Source organism: Triturus cristatus, chromosome 5_2 (genome assembly GCF_964204655.1).
Source record: "Triturus cristatus chromosome 5_2, aTriCri1.1, whole genome shotgun sequence".
Classification (NCBI taxonomy): Eukaryota; Metazoa; Chordata; class Amphibia; order Caudata; family Salamandridae; genus Triturus; species Triturus cristatus.
This window is the reverse complement of record NC_140588.1, coordinates 777,254,481-777,275,768: the sequence shown is the minus strand read 5'-3', so window position 1 is coordinate 777,275,768 and position 21,288 is coordinate 777,254,481. Positions and strand designations below refer to the sequence as shown.

Genomic DNA, 21,288 nt, shown 5'->3' with positions numbered 1-21,288 from the left:
GGGCAGTGGAGAATCATGGAAGGGGTCTGCAAGGGGCTGAAAGGAAATTCTGCATGGAGCCGCAGAAAGGTTAGACCAGAAGTCCACAAAAGCAGACAGAGGAACGTTCAGTAAAGTCAAAAGAAGAAATCAGGAAGGGGCTCCAGCAAGACCGAGCCAGCCTCCTTTCTCCAGCTGTCAATAGGTTATAGTCCACAAAACCCACAGGTGATGCCACTTAGGTGCACAAAGCAAATCCAAAGGAAATGATGGACGGAGTGTTGAACATTGCAAGCACTCACCCCCAGTCAACTGATCTGGGTTTAATCCACCACCGTTCTTTATCCCACTCTGCCACCCTAGTTCAGACATGGCCATATGCAAATCAGTCTGACCCTGTGCCTCATGGGAACAGTCCAGCCCGAACTGCCAAGCCATGTCTTCCCTGGACCGTAAACAAGCTTCCTAGGACCGGTTTCTGGCATTTCAGCCGTCTTCAGCCAGGCTTGCTTGAATCCAGTGGCAAAGTGAGCAAGGGACTCACGTCTGAGCATACCCTGCCAACTTATGGCGAACAAAGCAAAACCAAAGGAAATGATGGACGGAGTGTTGAACATTGCAAGCACTCACCCCCAGTCAACTGATCTGCATATGGCCATGTCTGAAGCAAGCCTGGCTAAAGACAGCTGAAATGCCAGAAACCGGTCCTAGGAAGCTTGTTTCCGGTCCAGGGAAGACATGGCTTGGCAGTTCGGGCTGGACTGTTCCCATGAGGCACAGGGTCAGACTGATTTGCATATGGCCATGTCTGAACTGGGGTGGCAGAGTGGGCTAAAGAACGGAGATGGATTAAACCCAGATCAGTTGACTGGGGATGAGTGTTTGCAATGTTCAACACTCCGTCCATCATTCCCTTTAGTTTTGCTTTGTTCGCCATAAGTTGGCAGGGTATGCTCAGACGTGAGTCCCTTGCTCACTTTGCCACTGGATTCAAGCAAGCCTGGCTGAAGAGGGCTGAAATGCCAGAAACCGGTCCAGGGAAGACATGGCTTGGCAGTTCGGGCTGGACTGTTCCCATGAGGCACAGGGTCAGACTGATTTGCATATGGCCATGTCTGAACTGGGGTGGCAGAGTGGGCTAAAGAACGGTGATGGATTAAACCCAGATCAGTTGACTGGGGGTGAGTGCTTGCAATGTTCAACACTCCGTCCATCATTCCCTTTGGTTTTGCTTTGTTCGCCACTTAGGTGCATCATCATATGAAGTTCTTTGCCCATAGAAACTTTACATTGAAGGCTGCAACAGTAGAGAAAAATCTCAGACTGGACATGGGGACGACACATCATTCAGCCTCACACAACGTTAAATAGGCCTTTTGTTCCTTCTCAGGCAATGTATCGATTACTGTTGCAAGTATTGCATCTATTCTAAACTAGCAATGCATGAGAACACCTACAAAAAGTGAAGTCAGCAGACAGTACAGTACAATGGCTTTATGAAATACAATAAGTAGAAATACAAGCCTTCAGTAAAAGCTAACATGGTATTAAATCAATAATGCACATTTAATGTGCGTATGCACCTTTAAACCTATATGAGTTTAATTATTTTAGTACTTTAGTTCATGTTTCATTGGCATATAGTGAATAATTATATTATACAATAGTAGGCGTAAGTGGGAACTACATTTGAAAGTACATACAGGTAACATTAATGCCTGCATTGATAAACTTTTATTGTTTGACCTACGTTAGGATCCTACACATATAAGGATAGTTGTGAGCTAATAACGATATCCCTAAAAGTCACACAGACAATATAGCACACGTTTAGGAATCTTGAGTGATGGTTCAGCAGTAAAGTGAAAAGGATGGTTGGAAACAACTACTGTTTGTTATAACATAAATCCTTTAGTGGTAACGAAGCTTAAACATTTGTTATTACATGTCAGTCACTTTATTAATCAATACCCGATGATTATTTATAGATCATTTATACTAAAACACATTTCTTATTTAGTTAATACCGTTCCTAAATTAAACATTAGAAATTCTTCTTTCGACATTAGTAAACATGTGAGAAAATGCAATTCTACAGTAAAGACTCTCTACAGTAACAATGTCAAATGCAAATTGTGTATAAATCATGGTGGCACTTAAGAATCATGTGCAATGTGTTCGTACATTTTGTGTGTCAGATATTGTTCTTATAAGACTTCTGTGAAGTGTAAAGAATGTGCACCTTTGCACTGCACCACCCCAAATTGCTGTTTGCAACCGGAATTGTTTTGCAATTTTTTAATCCCATTTTAGGAGCAGGTAAAACTCTACTGACTCCTAAAATGGATGAATAGATATTTTGGAAGGGGCATGTTATAGTCAATCCTTCCAAATATCACATTGTCATGCTATGGGTTTCAGTCACAGAACACACACAAATTAAGACTCCTGACCTGGACTGATAACCCATTCATGAAAGGAAGTTCTCTTTATTTCCCCTTCCCCTTTGTTAATTAAAAAAAAAATTGGGATGGGGAATAGTCAGTGGTCCAGAGTACCACTGCCAACTTTCAAACAAATGTTTGCAAAAAAGTAAACCTTTTTTAAAAACAGATTGATAAGTTTTCTGAAACAGTTCTACAAAATGGCCTAAGCTTTGGGATCTGTAGATCCACTGGTATAGCAGACATAGTCAACATACCAACTATAAATACGGGAACCCCTGTGGACTGTAACCCATAAAGTACCTGAACATTTTATGAGAATTGTGCAATCTGCGGAACAATTAGCCCCATAAGACTCACAGGAGTACTTGTTAGTAGGTTTCAAACCTTCTTTCATCATGAATAGAGACACTCAAGAACAAGCACTAAGAACATACTTTTACCATTTTCATTAAAATCTAAATCCTATACTAGTGTAAACAACATGGTTGATTGTTACTGTAAAAACATACAGACTAGTCTAAACAGTAGCAGCTAATAAACAGAATATCAGGACAAATCCTACATTCTAACAGTATTTTAGAGTATCGCTGCATCTGTTCTTCATCCCGTCCTCTCTGTCTCTGCCAAAGATGATTTTAGCCTTGCCTTTCACATTCCAACAAACTTTTATTGTAAAGGAGCTCCCCTGCGTGGACATCTCCTTGCATTTGGTGGGTGCCCTCATTCTTACCTCTTTTCTTTTTCCATTTGAAAACATTGGGCATTCTCTTTCAAATGAATACCCTGGAAGTTCATTTCTTTTAAAGTAGACATGAATTGGGCTACCTAAATCTTTCAGCAAATGTGCAATGAGAAAAAGGAAGCAGGATCCTGTTGCCACGACTGTACCATAGTAAAATCTCATCTACAATAATAAATGGTTATATTATGTTATATCATGTGGATTTGTATGGAGCAGCTTATCACCTGTGAAGGTATCCAGGCGCTGGAGCAGCAGCGTAGGTCTGGCAGTGCTCCTAGTTGAACAGCCAGATCTCCAGCTTCTTGCGGAAGTTGAGAACTGGAGTGGCAGTCCTGATTAGTAGAGGGAGTTAGTTCCAGTTTTCAGCGGCAATGAAGGAGAAAGCATGCCCTTCTGTCTTGCTTTTGCGGATGCAGAGGATTCGTGCAAGGGAGAAGGAGGGGAAGCTGGAGGCTTGGTAGAGCTGGAGTCGGTTGTTGAGGTAGGCTGGTTCTGTGTTGTGGAGGGCTTTTAGACATAGATGAAAAACTTGAATTTGCAGGATTTCTGGATGGTTGCCACTGCAGGCCTCTGAGGTAGGGAGCGATGTGCATGCATCTGAAGATGCTAAGGGTGAGTCTGGATATGATGTTCTGTATGGTTTGGACTCTTTGCCTGAGTTGGTTGGAGATGCCAAAGTAGAGTGCACTGCCATAGTCGAGTCTGCTGGTAATGAGGGCCTGGATGACCGTGCGTCTTGTGTACATGAGGAACCATTTGAAGATTTTGCAAAACATTCTGTGGATGTGGAAGCAGCATGCGATCAAAGCATTGACCAGTTTGTTCATCGAGAGCTTGTCATCAAGGATGATGCTGAGGTTTCTGGCGTGGATCTCTGTTTTGTCCATGTTGAATTTAAAGCAGTTCTCTCACATCCAGCTGGCCACGTCAGACATGCAGGTGGTGAAGTTGTTCCTGGTGGTGTTGTTCATGTCGTTGAGGGAGAGTATGAGCAGAGTGTCATCGGCGTAGGAGATGATGTTGATGTCATAGGTTATTATAATGTGGGTGAGAGGTGTCATGTAAACATTGAACAGAGTTTGACTGAGGGAGGAACACTGGGGGATTCCACAGATGAGCTTCTTGTGTTTGGAAATGAAAGTGGAGAGTCTAACTCTTTGTGTCCTGTTGGAGAGGAGTCTAGCGATGAAGGTGCCATCGGAGACGGTGTTGAATGTCATCAAGTGGTCGAGCAAGATAAGTGCAGTGGTTTCTCCTCCGTCCATGATTGATCGGATGTCATCCATTGCTGCCAGGCGGGCTGTTTCCATGCTGTAGTTGCAACAGAACCCTGACTGGGTGGAGTCCAGGAGGTGGTGCTGTGATTGGTGGAGCGTTGCTTGTTGATCACTTTCTCCAGGACATTGGTTGGGAAAGGTAAGAGGGAGATGAGCCTGTAGTTGCTGAGATCTTTTGTGTTTGCCAATTGTTTCTTCAGCAGGGCAGTGACCTCTGTGTGTTTCAAGCTGTCAGGGAAGTTTCCACTGAGGAGGGAGGAGTTGATGATGGTGGTGAAGTTGGCGCTGATCAGTGTGCTTCCCTGGTTGTTCATGTGGGAGAGGGGCGGGGGCAGAGGGGTACCCTGAGTGGATGGTCTGCATGATTCTGGCAGTGTCATCTGAGGTTCGCTAGTGGATGGGTGCTCCAGATGCTGGTGGGGGGTTGCATGATGATGTCCTCTTTGGTGGATTGGGGTGTGAAGCTGGAGTAGATCTTGAGAATTTTGTTGTGGGAAACGTCTGAATGGTCATCGCAGTGGATCTGTTAAGGGATGATGGTGATGGCGGCGGCTGACAGATTGGCTCTTTGACGATGTTGAAGAGTTTTTTGCCAGAGATAGTGCAGTATTTGAGTCTGATCACGAAGGCCCCTTTCCTGGCTTCTTGGATCTGCTTGTGGTACATCCTGAGTGCAGATTTGTAGGTGTCCCTGGAAGGGTTGTCTCCGCTGGTCCTTCACCTTATAGGCCCAAAGATCAAAATCGAGTAGCCACTTTGGTTGAGACAAAGGTCTCCACCTTGCAGAAATGAACTTCCTCTCTTTCCCATCTTCCAGTGCACATTGCTCCATCCCTGGGGCCCAGCCCTCCCCAAGATGTGACTAGATGATCAACAACAGTGTGACATAAAACTCGCACTGTTTACAGTGTCAACACAAATATCACAAACACCTCAAACTTTACTTTAAACATCAAATTGAATCTTCATAAATACATGTTTACTACCTTAGACTCATAATAGAATCTAAAACCATATAGGAGCCTCAGTAAGATGAACATAAGATGGCAACTGATCAAGGAAAGTCAATTTCCGGAACAGTGACATTCAAATAAATTTAAAAATCATAGTTTCCTAAATATGTAAGTTATTCATTGTGTCGGTTTGTGCTAGAAATACTGATCAACTGCACTGGCACCACATGCACTTAGGGCTGCATTAAGAGTTGCCTGTTATCTGGGGAGGTAAAAGCACAACTGGTAAAAACCAATACTGCAGGTTGATGATTATCTCTCCATTATGAATTCTTCACCTTAGAATGGGGAATAATGTGGTATTACCGGATATTTTCTCACCTTTGGAGCTACCAAGTCAAAGTATTATGGTTTTCCTTTCATAAGTTATTAAAATGATTACATGGCAGAGGAAAAAAGTGCAAAACTTGCTTACTACTTGTAATCCCAATTCATGAGCAAACTCTTGATTGCCCCGAATCAGGATCAAGATTGGACTCCAAATAATGTCCATAGAAAATAGAGCAGTAACAGCATTGGAGCAAAGGTTTCTTGAAGGGATATTCTCATGAAAAGTATTCCATAATTGTGTCATTGCAAGACCATGAAATAAATTCAATGTGAGGAATAAGATCTTCGAGTCCACCCTGACATGTACATGCAGCCAGAACCAGAGTATATCACTGAAGTGCATAGAAAAAGCAACAGGGCTTGAGTCACAATGTATCTGATGTACCTAAATGCACTGAAGGGTCACAAAATAGGCACTTTGAAAATATAAAATCTTGAGTTACCGGTTCAGCTTTGGTGGAATTTTCTGTTGGTAAAATCCACTTTCAAATGCAAATATCAGTCAGCATGGCACAATTTCCACATTCCTAATTTCAAGGATAGGAGTGGGAGTCTGCAATTTCTTGAGAGGGCAAGACTGCAAAGCCTGTGACAACCACACACATAAATGTATATTCACCTACCCCTTGCACTGAGTTTAAGACACTAGGAGGACACACATTTTCCGTTCACTGGACATTCTGCATTGGAGTACACTAGAAAATTAACGACTGGTGCACATTTCCTGAGTATCGCTGGGTTTCTTTGGCAAACCTTGGAGAGTTCAAAACATATTTCCAATGTTAGCGTAACCCTATGGGGACACATCTCTGAGCTTGAAATTCTCAACCTTCTTCAGGCACCAGCTTTGCACTTCTCTCTCATCCTACTACAATGACCACAATGATTGTGCTGTAGGGCTTGAACATTGATGCACACTCATTCAAAAAGTGGTGGTCTTCAGAATATATGTTAAAACTAATGAAAAAACTGCTGCGAATAAAGACTCACTCATGCTTTAATTGGTATGCTATCTTTTTTGGCTATTACAGCGAGTGTTCCTTCAGAATGCTACAAATGTTGAGTCGCTGAGCCAGCATGAGTGTTCACTAACCTATCTGACATAACTGTTCTGTCTCTTCCACCAGGTTAATGACCTAAGACTTGTGTATACCAGCAAGCGGTGCTCCAGAAGTGTGACTAGCGAGTACTGGGAGCCAATGATGGATAGCAGACGAAGGAACTCTTCTGTTGAAATAACATTTGCATCGGAGCTCGAGCGCTCCCTACCTGAAGCAGGCCCAGAATTTTCCAACAAATCTACTAGTAATGCCTCAATCCCTGCATTTATGTACCCTGAGACAAACTATGCCGGAGTTACAAAACACAGACCACGGAACATGCCGTCCTTTCCTCAAGTCCAGAGCACGTGTGAAAGGAACATTAAAAGCTCTTGTGTGGGGAGCATGAAAGAGGTTACGCCCCAACTAACCTGCACAGATGCCCATTCTAAAGGAACCTCTGCAAGACACCAGCACCACACAACTGCCTCTCCAGTCTTCTTTTATCTGGACAAGCCACCTCCAGCTCCAAGACGTACATCAGCTGTACCTGACGAAATATTCAAATTGAATAGTTGCCCTTTCCCCAGTCCATCAAATCCTTCTTACATGGGTGAATATGTGGGCTCAGAAAATCAGTACCAGCAACCAAACCAACGGAGGACAAGTTGTAGTAGCGACAGTAGCACCTACATGGAATCAGAACATGAAAGTAGGACCATGCATGCAAATCGCCTAGATTTTCAAGGGCAGCAGACCAAACGATCCTGGAGTCAGTCAGACATGAAGTCCATTGTTTATCATTCCGGGTCAGAGTTCAGACCCTTGGGGTACTGCCCACCTCTCAGCAGAAGGCAAAGATATGCACTGGCAAAGCAAGCACTCCCACTTCAAACAGATGCAACAGGAGTTCAGAGAGCAACAGAGCGATATGTCTACAGCGGGACAGAGTCTAGCGACTCAGAGTCGGAAGTCCTGAATCCCTTCTATTACTCTTTGTTTGGTAAAAATGTAAAGTCGCAAATAGCTAGAGTCCGCTTGTCCTCAGGTAGTCTTCAACTTGGCGACGTCGATGAAGATGTTCAGCCCAATGTACAAGGCAGCCAAGAGAGACCATCCCGGCCATCTTCATATTACTTTTCAACCTAGCCCATCCAAGTAGAATGGCCGATTATAAACTTGGTGACTCTTTAGTTAGACTAAAGTGTAATAAGTATGGTAGTTAAAAATAAATGTTCTCAAAACACAAATGTATGCAAAGGGATTTGCTTTTCTCGTCGGTAGGAACAAACATTACAGAAATAAGGACCCTGGGACGCATTTACATATTAAGACGGAATTGAGAAAACTTGTGAAAATTATAACTGAATTAGAAATAATTTACAAAGAAAATAATGGTTTTAAAATATTAATTTATCTGCACACAAAGAACATTGTATTCTAAAGTCATCATTTTTTAAGAACACACGCTTTGCTATGATGGGAAAACGTTCCATTGGCAGCGATAATGAAGAGTGCACCTCTGTTTCAGCAGCGACCACTAGACACACCCAGTCCCATTTCTTTGTTCATTTTCCTAGACTTCCCATGCATTCCCATTGAGTTACTCTCAATTTCAATATCACAGCTTACAAATGCCTTTCAGACCTTTCTTTAAATGTAGTTACTGTTTTGCCTTCACCACTTTTATTGGCTTGATGTTCTATGTACTTTTCATAAAAAATATTTTATGATTCAACTTGCACCCTTCAGTGTCATACTGTGATCTCTAGGTCTGGTAACAAACTTGACATGAAGATCTGGGCCCATATTATTAATAGGGCGTACTGTCCTTGTTTGCGCCACAGCTCACCTGTAAACAGATGTGCAAACAGGGACAGTGCAACCTATTATGATGACTGCTGCGCCCTCAGGGCAGCTGCAAACCTGTACTGCCCAAGGGCAGCGCATTCAGTGAAATATGAAGTGGCTGTTCAAAGCTGCTTTATGTTTTGCATTGCAGGTGGCAACCTGCCTGCAGATCGAGTAGGGGCGAGAGATCCCCCTGCCGGCATGTGCAGTGAGTACCTGCACAAGCCTGCATGGGATTGTCTGCGGGGTTCATGGGACCCTCTTTCCCCCATGCAGATGGCTTGTTTCCAGGCACACTGACTGTGCCCCACCTTTTTGTGGTGCACTGTCAGTTCGCCTCCTAAGGGCATGTTTGCCTCTGCGCCCAAATCCATAACACACGATAAAAATTATAATTATACAAATTGGCCCCCATGTAAATAAGGGAATACCCTCTCAAGGTAGCACTGGCAGTGTTATAAAGGGGCCGCACAAGTTCCTGTGGCCCCATCTGTAATCCATAGTTTCCTGGGGGCGCAAAAAGCAGGCGCTCATGCTTGTTATGCCCCCAGGGCACTATTTGTAATACAGCCCCTGGTGTCTTATGCTATTCTCTTTAGGAATTCCTGTCCTTTGATCATATGCCCTGTATCTCTTCTTTACATCTGGCAAGGGACAGCTTATGCTGCTGCCAGAGCTAATGTCAAACTAAAAAAGAGAAAAATTACATACAGGGAGAAGCATTGGCTCTGTCCTTTGTTCATGGACCTCATTATAGCAAATAAGATTTGATTCATCAGTAATTTCAGAAGCCTGCATGCATTGAAATGTGGAGTCAGTTTAGTAGTCTTGATATGGGAACGTTAATATCACCTCTCCACACCCTCACTTCCCCCTACCCTCAGCCATTGCTTTGTTACAGACCTCAAGTTTCAGTGGTGACAACTTACCCTATACAGTGAGTGAGTAGCACCGCCAAGGCAGCCAACCCAGACGGTGCCCCCCTTCACTACAAGGGTCTAATTAAGTGGTCAGGGCATGATGCAAACACAAGAAGATGATGGACAGAGCACTGAAACTTTTCAGACACTCACCCCCTGTCACAGATCTTGGTTGAATCCATCATCGTTCTTTAGCTCACATCGCCACCCTAGTTCAGACACAGCTATATGCAAATCAGTCTTGACCCTGGGCTTCATGGGAACAGTCCAGCTCGAACTGCCAAGCCATTTCTTCCCTGGACCGGAAACAAGCAACCTGGGACCGGTTTCGGGCTAACAGCCCTCATCAGCCAGGCTAACTTGAATCCAGTGGCAAAGTGAGCAAGGGACCCACGTCTGGGCATACCCTGCCAACTTAGGGCGAACAAAGAAAACACAAGGAGATGATGGACGGAGCGCTGAAACTTTTCAGACACTCAGCCCCAGTCACAGATCTGGGCTGAATCCATCATCGCTCTTTAGCTCACTTCGCCACCCCAGTTCAGACACAGCTATACGCAAATCAGTCTTGACCCTATGCCTCATGGGAACTGTCCTGGATTGCCAAGACATGTCTTCCCTGGACCGGAAACAAGCATCCAGGGACAGGTTTCGGGTAACACCTCTGATCATTGTAACAAGAATGAGCTGCCACAGCCAACTGTTGGGCTTTTGCCTCACCATGCTCTCCCACCTGCTTATGTAGATCAAGCTGCTCATGCAGGAGAAATCAGGGCCATACCAATGGATAGAGCAAACCGGACTGTACAAAAGGTGAGAGGCCAGGACACAGGGCAGTGAAGAGGCAGATGGGGCTGGAAGTACTCTCCGGCGCCCTTGTGTACATCGAGGTGCTTGTGCAAGTGAGAACCGGCCTATACCATCATGAGAGGATGCAGACTGAAGCAATGCAGTGTACAGGACCGTGGACATAGAAGAGAGAGCCGATAGTTCTGCCACACAGGTCCATGGTCATATACCTCAGGATAATCATTCAGATGAGGATCAGATCTGCAGCTCACTTGTATTTTAGTACAGCGCAGGCCCGAACATCGGTAAACAGGGATTGGAGGAGAGCTGGTCTGTAACAAAAAAGAGAGAGAGGGACATGGGAAGTTAAGTAGTGGTGAAAATGAACCAGTACACTTAATCAAGAAGTGAGTAAAGCATTCACTTCTGTAATGTATGTGACCTGCAGCGTACAAGTTGGAAACCTGGAAGGACCAACTGCACCTTTCGCTCTTCTGAGTCTGAGAAATAGACTACCATTACATTTGGTAATAATATGTGTTACTTGTAGAACGTATGAACGTCTTTACTGAGTTATTCAGTACTATATAAAAACAAGTTATCGCTGTTACATGAAGAAGCATGTGCAAAAGTTGGCACCACCTGGAAGCCAGAGGGGTGCACCAATAGTGGGTGAAGAAGAAATGGACGAGAGGAGCAGTTGCCTGGCCATGCTCTCCTTGGACTGCTTGCACGAGATCCCGACAAAAGGTCAGTGTACCATATACACTTTAGTCAAGATTGTGCAGCTTTCAACCTTATACATTTTTCCCTCATGTGAACTTGCCACTTCAAATATATTGTAAGCTTTTTAATATTTGGATATTCATTTTAATCAATCATCTCCTGGTCATTTAGACATTTGTTATCCTTTTAATTCGTTCTCTGAGTATAAGAAAATATTCATCCCTGATGCATTTCTATGACATTGACTCTTCTTCACAAAGGAAATCACATGTAATACTAGCAAATACATAATCACATACAAGAAAAAAAGGCTAGTCCCTTTTCAACTAAAAAACATACAGCAATTCATTACACGCCAATCCACTTTAATATAATATAACCTATTTTTTAATTTCCCGCTAAGAGAATTACAAGTTCCACATTTCTACACTCTTTCCTCTTTCTACACTGTTAACACCTCTCCAGGTCAGTGGTCATTTTTTGACCACTGGTTTCATTATCAAAACTTTCTGTGGGTTCTTGAACAATAGTAGCATCATGTGCTTACAGTATTTTTTTCATGTCTATTATATTGAATCATCATACATTATTGGTTACATTTCCAAACATCATAGACTGTTTCTCAGTACATCTTTTGCTCTTCATTTACGTGCTATGGAAATAATCATTCTGCCTCCATTATGGTTAAATAGGTAGATTCCAGAAAATTCGATATGAGTTCATTTACATAACTCACATTACTTCGATATGCTGTAAACTATTATAGCTTTATATTTTCTGGAGGATGTACCACATCACTTTTAAGCATGTATATGCAGTTTGTGCAGTTTAGACAACGATAGATACATTTTTATGTGAAGAGAAAAATCTCTGTTTGTTGACCTTAAGGCCAGATAAATGTTCTTTAATTGAGGTGAAATTAGAAATAGCGAAATAGCATCTAACACTGAGTGCAGTTGTACTTGTGATCCCAAGCTAACACAAGTCCGGCTGCACAGACCGTCCATCTGTTACAATAGAAAGCTGCTGCAATATGGATAATTGATGCAATATTGTGGTAAAAAATATAGTTTACATATTGTGTCAAAAAAATCGCTTACCACAATATTGGGTTCCTATACTTATAATGGCAAGTGCAAAAAACAATCAATATCAGGAAAAAAAATATTGTTTACTTTAATATCCTTTAAAACCATACATGAATATCGATTTTTTAATATATATACAGTTTAAATTAGGAAAACAAATATTAAGATATATGACATTCATATATTGTAAATTAAAAAAATTCCCCTAATATTTAATGCTGTATATGAATGTATACTTATATAAATACACACATATATATATATACACATATATATACACACAAATATATATATGACGCTTTGTCTCCGTGTGCAGCCATTGTCGTTTCTGCCAAAGAACGGAGCGCGGACCACAGGGTTAGTGCAGCTATTGTGTTTTATTCAGCTACAATGACTCCACCAGCATGACGCCTTTCGATCCTCAAGGGATACCCATATAAGGAACCAGTCGGAGCATTCACAGACTGTGAGGCAAGAGAAGTACATAAAGAAGCATCAGGGGTGCAGAAGGAGGCAAGAGAGGTGCAGAAACAGGCAAGAGAGGTGCAGAAACAGGCAAGAGAGGTGCAGAATGTGGCAAGAGAGGGGCAGAAAGAGGGAAGAGGGGTTCAGAAAGAGGCAAGAGAGGTGCAGGAAGAGGGGTGCAGAAAGAGGCAAGAAAAGTGCAGAAAGAAGCAATAGAGGTGCAAAAGGAGGCAAGAGAACTTCAGAAAGAGGCAAGTTGCAGAAAGATGGAACAGGGGTGCAGACAGAGGCAAGAGGGGTGCAGAAACAAGAAAAGGTACAAAAAGAAGCCAGAGAAGTGCAGAAAGAAGCAACAGAGGTACAGAAAGATGCAAGAGGGGTGCAGAAAGAGGCAAGAGGGGTGGAGAAAGAAGCAAGAGAGGTACAGAAACTGGCAAGAGTGGCACAGAAAGAGGCAAGAGAAGTGCAGAAAGAAGCAATAGAAGTGCATGAAGAAGCAACAGAGGTGCAGAGGAGGCAAGAGAACTGCATAAAGAGGCAAGAGAGTTGCAGAAACGCAAAATAGGTGCAGAAAGAGGGAACAGGGGTGAAGCAAGAGAAGTACATAAAGAAGCAACAGAGGTGCAGGAGGAGGCAAGAGACCTGCAGAAAGAGGCAAGAGAGTTGCAGAAACAGGCAAGAGGTGCAGAAAGAGGGAACAGGGGTGTAGAAGGCGGCAAGACAGGTGCAGAAATAGACGAGAGGTTCTGAAAGAGTGAACAGAGGTGCAGAAAGAGGCAAGAGAGGTGTAGAAAGAGGGAAGAGGAGTGCAGAAAGAGGCAATAGGGGTACAGAGAGAAGCAAGACATGTGCAGAAAGAAGCAAGAGAAGTGCAGAAAGAAGGAACAGAGGTACAGAAGGAGGCGAGAGAACTGCAGAAAGAGGAAAGAGAGTTGCAGACACAGGCAAGAGAGGTACAGAAAGAGGGAACAGGGGTGCAGAAGGAGGCAAGAGGTGCATGAGCAGGCAACAGAGGTGCAGAAAGAGGGAAGAGGGGTGCAGAAGAGGCAATAGGGGTGCAGAAAAAAGCAACAGAGGTGCAGAAAAAGGCAAGAGAAGTGCAGAAAGAGGAAAGAGAGGTGTAGAAAGAGGCATGAGGGGTGCAAAAAGAAGCAGGAGAGGCAAAGAAAGAAGGAAGAGAAGTGCAGAAAGAAGCAATAGAGGTGCAGATGCAGGCAAGAGAGCTTCAGAAAGAGGCAAGAAAGTTGCAGAAACAGGCACGTTGCAGAAAGATGGAAAGAGAGGTGCAGAAAAAGGCAAGAGAAGTGAAGAAAGAGGAAAGAGTGGTGCAGAAAGAGGCATGAGGTGTGCAAAAAGAAGCAGGAGAGGTAAAGAAAGAAGGAAGGAAGAGAAGTGCAGAAAGAAGCAATAGAGGTGCAGAAGCAGGCAAGAGAGCTTCAGACAGAGGCAAGAAAGGTGCAGAAAGAGGGAAGAGGGGTGCAGAAAGACACGAGAAGTGCAGAAATTTGCAAGAGAGCTACAGAAATGTGCAAGAGAAGTGCAGAAGGAACTAACAGGTGTAGAAAGAGGCAAAGGGGGTACAGAAAGAGGCAGGAGAAGTGTAGGAAGAAGCAACAGAGGTGCAGAAAGAGGCAAGAAAAGTGTAGAAAGAGCCAAGAGAGGTGCAGAAAGAGGCAAGAGAGGTGCAGAAAGAGGGACGAGGGGTGCAGAAAGAGGCAAGTGGGGTACAGAAAGAGGCAAAGGAGGTACAGAAACACACAAGAAGGGTGCGGAAAGAGGGAAGAGAAGTTCCTAAAGAAGCAACAGTGTTGCAGAAGGAGGCAAGAGAACTGCAGAAAGAGGCAAGAGAGTTGCAGAAACGCAAAATAGGTGCAGAAAGAGGGAACAGGGGTGCAGAAGGAGGCAAGAGAGGTGCAGAAAGAGACAAGAGAGGTTTTGAAAGAGGGAACAGAGGTGCAGAAAGAGGCAAGAGAGGTGCAGAGAGACAGAAGAGGGGTGTAGAAAGAGACAAGGGGTGCAGAAAGAAGCAAGACAGGTGCAGAAAGAAGCAAGAGAAGTACAGAAAGAAGCAACAGGTGTAGAAAGAGGCAGAAGGGTGCAGAAAGAGGCAAGAGGGTGGTAGAAAGAAGCAACAGAGGTGCAGGATCAGGCAAGAGAGGTTTAAAAACAGGCAAGAGAAGTGCTGAAACAAGCAAGAGGGGTACAGAAAGAGGCTGGAGAAGTACATAAAGAAGCAACAGAGGTGCAGGAGGAGGAAAGAGACCTGCAGAAAGAGGCAAGAGAGTTGCAGAAACAGGCAAGAGGTGCAGAAAGAGGGGACAGGGGTGTAGAAGGCGGCAAGACAGGTGCAGAAATAGACGAGAGGTTCTGAAAGAGTGAACAGAGGTGCAGAAAGAGGCAAGAGAGGTGTAGAAAGAGGGAAGAGGAGTGCAAAAGAGGCAATAGGGGTACAGAAGTGCAGAAAGAAGGAACAGAGGTGCAGAAGGAGGCGAGAGAACTGCAGAAAGAGGAAAGAGAGTTGCAGACACAGGCAAGAGAGGTACAGAAAGAGGGAACAGGGGTGCAGAAGGAGGCAAGAGGTGCATGAGCAGGCAACAGAGGTGCAGAAAGAGGGGTGCAGAAGAGGCAATAGGGGTGCAGAAAAAAGCAACAGAGGTGCAGACAAAGGCAAGAGAAGTGCAGAAAGAAGAAAGAGAGGTGCAGAAAGAGGCATGAGGGGTGCAAAAAGAAGCAGGAGAGGTAGAGAAAGAAGGAAGAGAAGTGCAGAAAGAAGCAATAGAGGTGCAGAAGCAGGCAAGAGAGCTTCAGAAAGAGGCAAGAAAGTTGCAGAAACAGGCACGTTGCAGAAAGATGGAAAGAGAGGTGCAGGAATAGGCAACAGAAGTGCAGAAAGAGGAAAGAGAGGTGCAGAAAGAGGCATGAGGTGTGCAAAAAGAAGCAGGAGAGGTAAAGAAAGAAGGAAGAGAAGTGCAGAAAGAAGCAATAGAGGTGCAGAAGCAGGCAATAGAGCTTCAGACAGAGGCAAGAAAGGCGCAGAAAGAGGGAAGAGGGGTGCAGAAAGAGACACGAGAAGTGCAGAAATTTGCAAGAGAGCTACAGAAATGTGCAAGAGAAGTGCAGAAGGAACTAACAGAGGTGTAGAAAGAGGTAAAGGGGGTACAGAAAGAGGCAGGAGAAGTGTAAGAAGAAGCAACAGAGGTGCAGAAAGAGGCAAGAAAAGTGCAGAAAGAGCCAAGAGAGGTGCAGAAAGAGGCAAGAGAGGTGCAGAAAGAGGGACGAGGGGTGCAGAAAGAGGCAAGAGGGGTACAGAAAGAGGCAAAGGAGGTACAGAAACACACAAGAAGGGTGCGGAAGGATGCAAGAGAACTGCAGAAAGAGGCAAGAGAGTTGCAAAAACAGGAAAGAGGTGCAGAAAGAAGGAACAGGTGCAGAAGGAGGCAAGAGAGGTGTAGAAACAGTCAAGAGAGGTGTAGAAAGAGGGAACAAGGGTGCAGGAAGAGGCAAGAGAGGTACAAAAAGACAGAAGAGGGTTGCAGAAAGAGGCAAGAGAGTTGCAGAAAGAGGGAAGAGAGGTGCAGAAAGAGGCAAGAGGGGTGCAGAAAGAAGCAAGAAAGGTGCAGAAAGAAGCAAAAGAAGTGCAGAAACAGGCAACAGAAGTACAGAAAGAGGCAAGAGGGGTGCAGAAAGAAGCAAGACAGGAGCAGAAAGTAGCAAGAGAAGTGCAGAAACAAGCAACAGAAGAGTAGAAAGAGGAAATAAAGGTGCAGAAAGAGGCGAGAGAATCCTGAAAGAAGCTAGAGAGGTACAGAAAGAGGAAAGAGAAGTGCAGAAAAAGGCAGCAGAGATGCAGAAAGAGGCAACAGAAGTACAGAAAGAGGCATGAGAGGTGCACAAAGTGACAAGAGCAGTGCACAAAGAGACAAGAGAGGTGCAGAATGAGGGAAGACAAGTGCAGAAATAGGCAACAGGAGTGCAGAAAGAAGCAAGAGTGGTGCAGAAAGCAGCAAGAGAGTGCAGAAAAAAGCAACAGAGGTTCAGAAATAAGCAAGAGAGGTGCAGAAAGAAGCAACAGGTGTAGCAAAAGGCAGAAAGGTGCAGAAAAGGCAAGAGGGAGGCAGATAGAAGCAACAAAGGTGCAGGAGCAGGCAAGAGAGGTTTAGAAAGAGGCAAGAGAAGTGCTGAAACATGCAAGAGGGGTTCATAAAGAGGCAAGAGAAGTACATAAAGAAGCAACAGAGGTGCAGGAGGAGACAAGAGACCTGCAGAAAGAGGCAAGAGAGTTGCAAAAACAGGCAAGAGAGGTGCAGAAAGAGGGAACAGGGGTGTAGAAGGAGGCAAGAGAGGTGCAGAAATAGACGAGAGGTTCTGAAAGAGTGAACAGAGGTGCAGAAAGAGGCAAGAGAAGTGTAGAAAGAGGAAAGAGGGGTGCAGAAAGAGGCAATAGGGGTGCAGACAGAAGCAAAACAGGTGCAGAAAGAAGCAAGAGAAGTGCAGAAAGACGCAACAGAGGTGCAGAAGGAGGCAAGAGAACTGCAGAAAGAGGAAAGAGAGTTGGAGAAACAGGCAAGAGAGGCACAGAGAGAGGGAACAGGGGTGCAGAAGGAGGCAAGAGGTGCATGAGCAGGCAACAGAGGTGCAGAAAGAGGGAAGTGGGGTGCAGAAGAGGCAATAGGGGTGCAGAAAGAGGCAAGCAAGTTGCAGAAACAGGCAAGTTGCAGAAAGATGGAACAGGGGTGCAGACAGAGGCAAGAAAGTTACAGAAAGAGGGAAGAGGGGTGCAGAAAAAGGCAAGAGGGGTGCAGAAAGAAGCAGAAGAGGTGCAAAAAGAAGCAAGAGAAGTGCAGAAAGAAGCAACAGTGGTGCAGAAAGAGGCAGGAGGGTTGCAGAAAAAGGCAAGAGGGGTGGAGAAAGAAGCAACAGAGGTGCAGAAACAGGCTAGAGAGGTGCAGAAAGAGGCAAGAGAAGTGCTGTAAGAAGCAACTGAGGTGCAGAAAGAAGTAAGAGAAGTGATGAAAGAGACAAGAGAGTTGCAGAAAGAAACAAGAGAGGTGCAGAAAAAAGCAAGAGAAGTGTAGAAAGGCAAGTGAGGTACAGAAAGAGGCAAGAGAGGTGCAGAAAGAGGCAAAAGAGGTACAGAAACACACAAGAGGGGTGCAGAAAGAGGGAAGAGAAGTGCATAAAGAAGTAACAGAGTTCCAGAAGGAGGCAAGAGACCTGCAGAAAGAGGCAAGAGTGTTGCAAAAACTGGAAAGAGGTTCAGAAAGAGGAAACGGGTGCAGAAGGAGGCAAGAGAGGTACAGAAACAGACAAGAGATGTACAGAAAGAGGGAACAGGGGTGCAGGAAGAGGCAAGAGAGGTACAAAAAGATGGAAGAGGGTTGCAGAAAGAGGCAAGACAAGTGCAGAAACAGGCAACAGAAGTGCAGAAAGAGGCAAGAGGGGTGCAGAAAAAAGCAAGACAGGTGCAGAAAGTAGCAAGAGAAGTGCAGAAACAAGCAACAGAAGAGTAGAAAGAGGCAATGGGTGCAGAAAAAGGCGAAAGAAGTGCTGAAAGAAGCAAGAGAGGTGCAGAAAGAGGAAAGAGAAGTGCAGAAAGAAGTAGCAGAGATGCAGAAAGAGGCAACAGAAGTACAGAAAGAGGCATGAGAGGTGCACAAAGTGACAAGAGCGGTGCACAAAGAGACAAGAGAGGTGCAGAACGAGGGAAGACGAGTGCAGAAATAGGCAACAGGGGTGCAGAAAGAAGCAAGAGAGGTGTGGGAAAGCAGCAAGAGAGTGCAGAAAAAAGCAACAGAGGTTCAGAAAGAGGCAAGAGAAGTGCAGAAAGAGGCAAGAGAGGTGAAGAAAGAGGAAAGAGGGGTACAGAAAGAAGCACAAGAGGTAAAGAAAGAAGGAAGAGAAGTACAGAAAGAAGCAACAGAGGTGTAGAAGTAGGTAAGAGAACTTCCGAAAGTGGCAAGAAAGTTGCAGAAACAGTCAAGGTACAGAAAGATGGAACAGGGGTGCAGACAGAGGCAAGAGCGGTGCAGAAACAGGGAAGATGGGTACAGAAAAAGACAAGAGGGGTGCAGAAATTTGGAAGTGAGCTGCAGAAAGAAGCGAAAGAAGTGCAGAAAGAGCCAACAGAGGTACAGAAAGAGGCAAGAGGGGTGCACAAAGAGGCAAGAGAAGTGCAGAAAGAGGCAAGAGAACTGCAGAAAGAGGCAAGGGTGGTGCAGAAAGGGGCAAGAGAGTTTCAGACACAGGCAAGATATGTGCAGAAAGAGGGAAGAGGGGTGCAGAAAGGGGAAAGTGAGATGCAGAAAGAGGCAACAGATGTGCAGAAAGAGGCAAGACAGGTGCAGAAAGAGGCAAGAGGTTTACAGAAAGATGCAAGTGTAGTGCAGAAAGAAGAAACTGAGGTTCAGAAAGAGGCAAGAGAACTGCAGAAAGAGTCAAGACAGGTGCAGAAAGAGGCAAGAGAGGTGCAGATCAAGGGAAGAGGGTGCATAAAGAGGCAAGAGGGGTACAGAAAGAAGCAAGAGAGGTGCAGAATGAAGCAAGAGAAGTGCAGAAAGAAGCAACAGAGGTGCAGAAAGAGGCAAGAGGGTGCAGAAACAGGCAAGAGAAGTGCAGAAAGAAGCAACAGAGGTGCAGAAAGAGACAAGAGAAGCAGGACAATGCATTTCATGTTTGGAGGTCCATAGATTTATGTTTCCAAAAGTTATTTTAAGTAAATTGAGAAAATGCATATTGCAAATTCCTTGACAATGATGGAAGTCATTCAATCAGAATCCTTATTTTTAATGCATTGCGAGTGTGGCCACCAGATAGCTGCCCTGTGTCAATGAGATGAAAACCGTCTATCAGTTCTAGCTTTACAGCCAGCAGCACTGGGATTAACAAGGCAACCCCCTAAAAGAAATTACTTGAAAAATCAGGGAACAGGGGGGAAAACAACCAACAATACGAAAATGGCATTCTCTCTAGACATAAATTTCTTTCATTTATAGCTTCACTAAGCTAAAAAATTGGGCATAAAGAACATTATTCTCCACACAGATTGATTAGTTATTCTTACATATTTTATTACGTTTTTTTCCTTTTTTTCCCTTTTATATTTCACATTATAAAAAATATATCTTTTCAATTATTTTCACAATGTTTTACATAAATGTGACTATCACCATTGTTTAGATAATACTGTACATGTGATACAATCGATCTCAGCACCTGTAAGATCACAGCTGACTAAATACAACAAAAATAATTCAACACACCCCCATACACACTCACACCTCTCTCAACTCTGCAAACATATCCCTTGCGCACAGTACACTCACACTCTGTACCCCAGAACAACACTGCATGCACAGATGGAAAGATCCCGGTGATAAAATCAACCCTCAATTGCTGTGCTGGTAGCTGGGGTGTCAAACTCTCTCTCTGGACGACGTACGTTTCAATGGAATGATTATTTATAAACCATCTTCTTCAGGACCTGTTATTTTTTAATTTATAATGGGTGGAAGGAGGGGGGAAAGATCTGTGACTACTATGTGTGTCGTTTGTTATGAAGACACTAATCTACTGGTGTCTCAGATAGGCAGTTGATTATGTTGATGCCTGTACAGAACCTGGCTCCACGAGATAAAATCTTTCAAATGTCTTTTAACCTAGTCTTCTACGATGTACTTGGGGTCCTAGTAGAAAATGGCACCACCACTTAATTTGCTATACTTGGTTTTATTAACAAAATTGGGTGTCCTCTCTCGAACAGCCTCTTTGTTTATTTCTCCTTATCCGGCAAAATTAGCCCTATCGCTGTCTGTACAGCGTCCGTATTTCTCTTGTGGCTCTCGGATTATTGCATTTAGAATTTCTTCGCAGTGTCTGCAATGGGTATTTCATCTCCAATTCGTACCACTACGCGTGCTCCCGTTAGCAGACACCTGACTTGTATCCTTCTTCTCCGGTCAGCCATAAAAAAAATGTGAGCTTAGTAAAGCCGTAAATGAAAGAAATGTAGGTCTAGAGGGAATGCCATTTTCGTATTGTCAGCCAGCAGCACTGTACATTCTGGGGCCTGTATTTGCACTTTTCTCACTGACAGATTGAGTGGTAATCATATCAGGCCTGTGCTAGTTGGGACTGTTGTATTAAATGCCTGTACTCAAAGCACACAGTTATGAATTGCAGCTGCATGTTCATGTGATAATGTTCTTTATTACCAACAATGAAGGTAAATGTGTTTCTTAAGCAGAGTGATGCAACTCGTAACTGACAAGCATACAAATGCAAGCACTCAGCCATTTCTACACAGTTTATGTATGTGTGCAGAATGGCACAAGGCATAACTGCTGGCTTCTATAGTGTCACTCAAAGTCAATAACATGTCACACACAATCAGAGTGAACCAAAGAATTGTCACACTTAAGCAGTCTGAAACCTGAGCAACTATGTTGCCACATAGCCGGCTTGCCAGGCTCGCAAAGAAGTAAGTGCCTAAGACTGAGTGATGGTATAATCTCCTAGTTGCACTGGCTATGCTATGCGATAAATTTTCTAGGTCGATGATATCATCTTCTGAGCAGCTGCAGTGCCTGCCTGCACTGTATTACTGAGAACTGCAGTCACAAGTC

At 44.2% G+C, this 21,288-nt stretch overlaps 2 protein-coding genes across 2 annotated transcripts in view; one reads left to right on the top strand and one right to left on the bottom strand.

Moving 5' to 3' along the window:
• The window catches only part of FRMD7 (FERM domain containing 7), a 669,715-nt gene extending 661,212 nt beyond the window's left edge, over positions 1–8,503 (top strand). The window contains exon 12 of the mRNA XM_085606672.1: positions 6,916–8,503. Coding sequence (XP_085462798.1) covers positions 6,916–7,977 — 1,062 coding nt within the window. The 3' untranslated portion in view covers positions 7,978–8,503. The remainder of the gene's footprint in view (positions 1–6,915) is intronic.
• Positions 8,504–9,234: 731 nt separating this feature from the next.
• The window catches only part of LOC146829255 (uncharacterized), an 80,429-nt gene continuing 68,375 nt past the window's right edge, over positions 9,235–21,288 (bottom strand). Inside the window, exons 3-4 of the mRNA XM_085606455.1 lie at positions 10,619–10,720; positions 9,235–9,366 (exon numbers count right to left, since the gene is read on the bottom strand). Of these exons, the coding sequence (XP_085462581.1) occupies positions 9,235–9,366; positions 10,619–10,720 (234 nt within the window). The remainder of the gene's footprint in view (positions 9,367–10,618; positions 10,721–21,288) is intronic.